This window comes from Parus major, chromosome 2 (assembly GCF_001522545.3).
Source record: "Parus major isolate Abel chromosome 2, Parus_major1.1, whole genome shotgun sequence".
Taxonomy (NCBI): Eukaryota; Metazoa; Chordata; class Aves; order Passeriformes; family Paridae; genus Parus; species Parus major.
This window is the reverse complement of record NC_031769.1, coordinates 143081074-143089539: the sequence shown is the minus strand read 5'-3', so window position 1 is coordinate 143089539 and position 8466 is coordinate 143081074. Positions and strand designations below refer to the sequence as shown.

Below are 8466 nucleotides of genomic sequence, written 5' to 3'. Positions count from 1 at the left end.
CAGGAACAATGTGGTTTTATCATTCATAACAAACACAGAAACCAGGAGCACAAAGCTGACTTTTGCAGAAGAGCTCTATTGCTTCATTGAGGGATTTTCCCTTAGGAAAGGTACATCTGGTATATAATCTCAGTTTCATGATTCTAATCTGTGTGCAACTCTTTTTTTACAGTAAAATTAAAAGTAGTCAATGATTTTGGTATCTTTGAACAAAAACAAGATACATCCCTTTACAGAAGATGTAAGAAAACAATTTTGGCATCACTTTAAAAAAAGATAAATCAAGTATATTTTTAAGTTACAAGCTACTGCTATTGTTGCTTGCTTTTCATTTTGTCAGTGTATTTCACAAGAAAACTAAATCCACTGTAAGGCTGTCAGGATAAATAATTAACACTTCTCTGAAATCTGAAATTAACACCATGAACTCAGTGGAGATGCTGCTTTTGCCAAGACAGTTGTCTGCACAGTTTTTTAAAAAAAAGATATAAACACTAGAAAAGTGGGAAGAATTGGTGCACCTGTCTACTCATTGCACTTGCCACTGTTTTCCATTATTCAGTGTTCTGCTGTAGGAGAAAGAATGAGTTTAATTTTATTTTTTTTTTAATAAAAGAAAATATATAATGTGGAACCACTCTCCAGAAGCAACAATAAGCCAAGAGGTCCTTGCATTTCCCTCCCCTAAGTGGACCAGCTGTTAAATTGCACTGTGTCCTTTTCACAGGGCTCCATCCTCAGCCACATCATTAAAGTGTTTGTGACTTCAAAGCAGGAGGACACTGAGTCTTCCAGTAAATTAAATCCTATGTCAAGAGCTAACTAAAAATCTAGGAACTGTGTGAGGAATTATCTGATAATGACAAAAAAACCCAATTAATGAACAACAATTTTCAAAAACTTCCCTTGCCCTCCCCACTAGAGCAGTGAAATTAAAATAATCTTATTGAGCCACAGGGATGCAAAAGGCAAGTTATGTTTCCTAAAGCAAGGGCACAGTGAAGAAAATTAGGTACTGAATTAAGATGGCATTATTTTCAAGGCAACATTTTATTTAATTGGGCCCTCAGCTTCCTGAACCAAGAATTATATCCCACTGCTCACTGTTCCAAGGCAACACTGCTAGCAGAACTCATTTTGTCCAAGTACCATTTCTGCTGGATGAATAAACTTCCTCTGTTGATCAAGACTCATTTCAGAGCACACTGAGCTTATCTGAGGCTGTGAAGATAAATGGCAATATTGATGCTGACACAACTGATCTCAGAGTCCTGAGACTCAACACAGGAAAGGCTTTAAAGATATGGGTCACTTGGAGTGAGTGAGAAAGTGGTTTAAGCTGGTGGGAAACAAGCCCATCTGTAAACTGATTTTTATTCTCTGAACTTTTTTTTCTTTTAAATGAAATCTGTCATAAGGTCTGATAAAAAGACTGGATACTTTACCATGTGGGAGTCTGGCTCATCAGTTTCAGGGTCTAAAAGCTGCTGACCAACAATCATATTTAAGGAATGGAAACTAAGCTGTTGCACTTACAGGTTACAAAACAAGGTTATTTATGTAACACACAAAAAAACCACAGTGACGAAAACTGGATTCTTACTATGAGTAAATCAAACACATCTCTTGTACATCCTGGTGAAGCATCCAGCTCCTGGAGATAACAGTCACAGGTGAGATGAAAAATAAGTGCAGCAATAACAGCCCTGTCAAGGTATGGATGAAATAAACCCAGCACCCACACACCGCAGCATCCTCATCTCTGTAGCAACATCCTTTCACAATGCAGGTGAAGCTGAAGCAGGAATGGAACTTACCATCAGCAGCAGCCTCCTGAAAAGGTCTGTGCCCGCTGTCTGTGTGAGCAGGTGAACGCTGGTGACATCCGCCCCGCCGCGCTCGGCTCCCAGAGAAATCCGGCTGGGATCGCCCCCGAAGCTGGCAATGTTCTGCTGCACCCACCTCAACGCTGCCAGCTGGTCCCAAAGGCCAGCATTCCCACTCACCTCAGCAGAACCTGGAGTAGGAAACAAAATACAGCAGAAAAGAAAACTAGAAACATTGAAGGTCAGAGTAAATGTTACATTTTTTGCAGCTCTTTTAGGTGAAACTTGACAAAACTGATACCAGAGTTTAAAAGTCTGGTCTCCTCCAAGGTAATCGCTTCACACAGTGAATCATTTCAGTTTTTACCACTCCACAGGGCAGCCCTGGGGGTGCTGTTTTGTCCCAGAGATAGAAAAATAACACTTGAACTTCTAAGCTTCATTAGGACACATTACGGCAGGAGACAAATCCAGGCTCAAGTATCCATAGATTTAGCCATAAGATTCTTTTTCTACATAAGTAGCTCAATCTTAAAATGAGTTTAAAATAAACAAAAATATCTGTGTGTGGCCAGGTTCTCAAGTTGGAAAGGATCTATAAGAATTAGTTTCCCTGGAGACACCTGATTGTATGTTTCCTTCCTACACACCTCTTACACTTGCCCTGCCTGACCAATCACCATAAATCTTACTATTATGATACTATAATAATTAAAAATAATTATTAAATAATGATTATAAATCATATCATTATGAAATTACTATGAATCCTATTGAAATCCTTTACACTCTTCCAGATATTATTTTAAAATTTATAATATTTCTGTCTATAGTTTTTTAGAGTGACCTATGTTTATCCAATAGAAATCTGAGATATATATATAAACATAAAAAACAAAGAAATAATTAATCATGTGCCTAAGTATGACCACCTCCTTTTCAAGACCAAAAAGTGGTAACCTGATACTTTGATTATTAAGAAATTAATGCTGAAAGCATCTAGTTATGCAACCATGGAGGTAAGCTTGATTTTATGTCAACAAAAGTAGAAATAAGTAATTCCTCCATGGTTTATAAAAAAGGAATAGAAAATGATTATTGAGTCTACTTCTTTTTTAATCCACAATGAGCCATTCATTTCCAAAGTTCTAAAATTCTTCTCATTTAAAACTTGGAAAAAAACAGAAACCCACAGGATAAAACAGAAAAGCCGTGAATAGAAAAACAACTGAAACTGTTTCTTCCATTGCCAAGACCAAACAGCACAAGTTTAAAATAAGGGCAGGTTCAGAAACTAGTGAATTAAAATGAACAGGGAGCAGAATAAAAAGATGTCACTTTGTGGACAGGTCTTGGGCAGAGAGCAGTTGAAGTGTACATCCTTTACACTGTGAATTACTGAGGTATCAAACACACCAGATTAAACAGCAGAATAAATATAGAGGAGAACAGATTAATGGTAACCTTGCAGGGCTTAGGGATGCCCATGATACAATAGCCATTGTTAGGAACAGCCTTTCAGCAGGGCAGTCAAAAACTGAATAGTCCAAAACACTATGACCAGTAGCCACTGTTTCAGATGACCGGACCAAGGCACACCAGTGAAGCAATGGAGGAAATCTTTTCCCTGCTTAATTTTTTGGATTTGTGATTTGTTTCTTGGTTTTTTTTCAGTTTGCACACTGTGACCAGTTCCCAGAGTTCTCAATCCAGCAATAAACCCACTCTTTAAAAAGGAAATCTCATTTTAAGGGCTTGCTCCATCCCCATTGAGACCACTCCAAAGGAAGGGAAATAATAGAATCACTCTGGTTGGAAGAGACCCTTAAAATCATTGATGCCAACTGTTACCACTGTACTGCCAAGTTCACCACTAAACCATGCCCCCAGGTGCCCCAGCTACGTGTTTTTAAATATTTCAGGGATGGTGACTCCACCACTGCCCTGGGCAGCCTGTTCCAACACTTTACAATCCCTTTGGTGAATAATTTTATGTGCAGATCCATGCAAATGTTTTAGCCACACAGTCTGCCTTGCTTTCACTATACTAAACAGAAAGACCTAAGAGGGAAGTATAACCAGCTCCTTCTTCCCTGGCAAAAACCACAGCTGGGTTGTGAAATGTACCACACTGAGAACAGATGCATGCATGGACATTCATAGGAGTTAGACTGAAAGAAACATGTCTGCCAGGAATCTTTTCCACTGCCTTTTTGTAGGAAAAGATCACATTCCTGAGGACCACAGGAAGCTGAAAAGACACCAGAGTCCTTGTGTGCTTCCTTCTGTAATTACTAAACAGAAGAAGAACAATAGTGCTGAATTAAAGCACAAAAATCATTCTGGTTTATATGCTTTATATGATTTCATGGAATCTTAAAAGAATAAAACCTATAAACATGACTGTGTTCTCCATACTCTTGCCATCCATATGACTGGCAATTCACCTCAATTTTTCTGGATACAAAGCAAGAAATGAAGAAAATAGTAAGAATGAGCATCACTTTTTGCAATATTAATGGGTGATAGCAAATTTAATTAAACATCTTTTTTGTTTACGAGAAAGAGAGCTCTTTCACTTTTTGCAAAAGCCACTGAGAAACCCGAATAACTGTAGAACTAACAAAAACTCCATGCAAACAAAAAGAACTCTTCTGTTTTCATTACCCATCAATTCCCTATAAATACATTTATCTCCTTCCTTTCTAGATTTGTGAATTATAACAAGTCAACTCGAGAGGATTCAGCACTTTGCTCAGTTGGATAATCAAACTAATATTACTCACAAGTTCATTACTTTTATTTTTAATTGTAGGGGCTTCTAACAGTCCTGCTGCAAAGGCCCTAAGGGTGAACTCCTGCTCCCTTTGAAACCAATGGCAAAAGTTCCAAAGGACCAGGTGCAGGAGACTGGAATGTTAATGGTTAATGATGTAAATTTGTTGTCTCAGCACCAAGCCTGACAGACCCAAGGTGTGTTTGAACAACATTCCCAGGCATATGGTGGGATTCCTGGGGTGTCCTGTGCAGGACCAAGAGCTGGACTTCAATGATTCTTGTGAATCCTTTTCAACTTAAAAGACTTTGTGAGTCTAGAACTGTATGATTTTCCCAGCTACACACCAAGGACTTCCCAAAGAGGAAGAGGCCAGGAAAGACTGAACTTTTCCCTGACCACAGCTCCACAGTACAGAGGAATAGGAGAAAGGCCCCAAAAGTCCCTGTGTGTAATGAACCACATCTATGTGAAGGATTGCAGGAGCACCAACCATGCACACCAAGCCCATGTATTGACATTTTGGGACATACAGGGAGAACCCTGTGAAACAGAGACCAAATAATTTTCTTGATCCCTAAGTTATGCATCATCATATAAATACTGCTGCATCATATTCAGCCCAAGCAGCATTTTCCACTCAGGAAGAAACCCAGGTGATTTTCACAGGGCTGAAGGAGGGTGGTGGGTAGTGTGTGGGCAGTGCTGTGTACTGGAAGCTGACACAGAACATATCCACACTCTATTTGGCTCTAGATGAAATGATGGTATCACTTTCATAAATATTGGGTTTGCACTGATGAAAACAGTGATTTTTTTTCTCCAGATACACCCATAATGAAATTCTTATCTAAATAAGTAAGGAGTTTGTAGTGCCACCTCTCTATTTACAGAATGAAAGAGACTTTGCTGGGAGTGAGTTTTGAACAAAACAGTAAAGAGAAAAGAGAAAAAAAATAACCAAAAACTGCAGCTATAACCTCAAACTAGGCAAAATCCACCCAACATCACTAACAGGGAACACTCAAAAGGATCATGAGGCAAAGTGCATAGGTCAGATATTTGCAAACATGGCAAATATGACATTCTAAAAGTTATAAATGTATTAAAATTCCCACTAAAGAGTCCAAAGATTGCCACCAGACTGAAAGAGACAGAGCTCCACTTGCAGCTGCTGCATTTTCTCTCAATGGCTCTCTACCTTAAGTTCCCCTGCCCCAGGCAGAAGTGAAAGATGGTAGAATGAAAAATGTTCCCTTCTTGCTTAAAAAGGCAAGGCTAAAAAAAGGCAGAAGGAAAAGAACAATCCCCAAGACCAGATGGCACTACCCCAAAGGTTTAGGGAGATTGAATGTTTTCATACCTCTTTATACAAGACAAAATCCTGTTTGTAATGGGAATTTGTATAATATTTAATGGGAATTGGTATTGAAAAATCCTTTACACTGGAACATGGGGAAGGGTTGCATCACAGAACATGCAAATATTCAGTGACATCCAGCCCAGTACAGACTCAGATTAAATGTGGCAAGTCCTTCAGAAAAATCAGGCTGAATTGTTAAGGAACCAACCACCTACCTTTGCTCCATACTTTCCATCCTCTCACATCCTTATCATGAACCTGAATTATCTGCCTCTGCCTCTTCCCCACTCTGACATGGGCACAAGAGAGCATCAGCAAAATATCATGGATGGAACAGGCTGGAAAGTTGGAATCATTGAAAACTCTACCCACAATGGTAGGCCACTGGAATTAGCAGGAATCTTGATACTAACCTATCTTCACAGATGTCTGCAAATTCAATATCCAGAATCTCATCTGCAAACACAAGTCTAGCCAGTGCTTTGATATAGATATTTGGTTTGCTTATAGATTTTGGGACAAGCTGTCCCTGTTCCCCCAGCCTCTCCCCTTTGTCTTCAGATCAAAGCTCCACAATTTCTTGGCCAATTTTTTTCTACAATAATTAAAAAAAAAAAGTCTGTGAAAGATATAGGTTATTCTAGTTGAAATAATAACTTGAAAAAATAAAAATTAGAAACAGAAGAGTCACATAATTGTGTTTACTCTGGAAATCCATGACTTACCAGTGCTCAGGAAGCCAAAGACACCGACCCGGTAGTTTGCCGTCACGACGATGACGTTACCAACGGCAGCCAGGTATGATCCATCCAGGGTTGTCTTTCCCTCCTCAGCACTGTAACTCCCTCCATTGTGGAAGAACACCAACACTGACATGTTTTTGACCTGCCATGACAATGACCAGATTCATATTCCTGTTGCCAACTGCTTTGGCAGTTCACTGGTGAGAACACACACAGCTTCCTCATGAACACTATCTAAGCATTACTTACAGCTCTTTAAGAGTGACCATAAAGAAGGAATATCTGCATATTTGTCTGGAATTTAAAAGGTGTCCACAATTGTTCACAAAATGTCTGCAATGGCTCATATATCATAAAGAGGGCACTATCTCCAGTATAAAGTAGATCTAACAGCACCACCAAAATCTCCTCTAGGCCAGCTCCTGCTGCCTTGGCCACTGAGCATGTGGTGTGCTTGTCTTGGCTAGAGCACATCTGCTCTACACAAACGTGCAGGAAACGTTCAAGCAAGTGGGAAACAGCAGAAGGAAAAGGCCTGTTGGCTTGCTCCATCTTGAGTAAGACTAACTCATATCTGTGCACAGCTGCTTGCTGCTCTCGTCTTCAGCCCTCAAACACTGCCTGGTCTCAATAATGTCCCTTGATTTTGATAACACTCCATGCTCCTTCAGCCCCCATGGAAATTTTCCCCTACCAGATACACAGAGGGATCCAGCAGAGAGGACTTTGTCTCTGAAGAGGAGAGACACATCTCACAAAGTACCAATGGACTCTGCCCCAAAAGAACCCAGCAGGATTCCTGGGATGGCAAGGAGTCTCAATCTGCATTCGAGTTAACACTCCTGGCAGAGACACCTGATTTTGCCCAGAAACAGAAGGTTTTTCCCAAAGCAGCACCAGGTATGGACTCTCTCTGCACACACAGCAGGGCTGTAGCCAGACTGCTGCTGCATGAACAGGAAAAAGGCAGAACAGCCCCAGGACAGCCCCAGCAGGTTACAGACACCCAAAAGAAACATCCTTCAGTGAACATAAGGGGATGGGGGGGTTGGTTTGGGTTTTTCCTTTCCTGTAGCAGCATCAAAGTACATCTGGGGTTGGTTTTCCCTGCACCTAGAGGGCAATGGGCTCTGTTGCTGTTATTTTCTGGATAGAGCTTAGCTAAACACAGCGGTCCCATCTGTTCTGGCAAAGAATGTCTCCAGCAAAAACACAAATGGTTGTAGGGGAGAAGGAACGGAGCAGCGATGGCCGCAGCATCCTGCAAAATTAGGGGTTAGCAGGCAAACTACCCTCAACTGCCCTTAATTTGCACACAATTGTGTGCACTCCTCACTTCTCTTTGATAAATCAGTTCAGGGGCTTTTTGTGAACATAACAATGTTGCCAAGAAAACATAAGACTTTACAAGCAGTGAGACAGTTTTTTTTTTTTCTCATGAACTTCTTTTAAATTGAAACTGCCTAACTCTCAGTGCCTTGTCCCTGGTTCCCATTTCTGCACAGAGAGAGATGGGGGTGAACAAAAAAAATGAAATCATCTGTTTTCACATGGAAATTCATTCTGAAATACAACCACATTGAGTTGTGTAAGCTAAAATGGTATTAACAATTATATTGAGCCTGTTCCATCCCCTCAGCTCAGCATGGTTAAGCCTGAGGCTCATACTAAGATTTTCCCACATATCCACAGTCTCTACAGCACCATGACCTCCAGCTGCCCTGTAAATTGCATGTTACATTATTCTGAGGGACTTTA

At 40.3% G+C, this 8466-nt stretch overlaps 1 protein-coding gene across 1 annotated transcript in view; it reads right to left on the bottom strand.

Annotated features, from left to right (window-relative positions):
- Positions 1-8466, bottom strand: part of TG (thyroglobulin) — a 145106-nt gene that overhangs the window by 62267 nt on the left and 74373 nt on the right. Inside the window, exons 40-41 of the mRNA XM_015652915.1 lie at positions 6691-6850; positions 1818-2017 (exon numbers count right to left, since the gene is read on the bottom strand). Coding sequence (XP_015508401.1) covers positions 1818-2017; positions 6691-6850 — 360 coding nt within the window. The remainder of the gene's footprint in view (positions 1-1817; positions 2018-6690; positions 6851-8466) is intronic.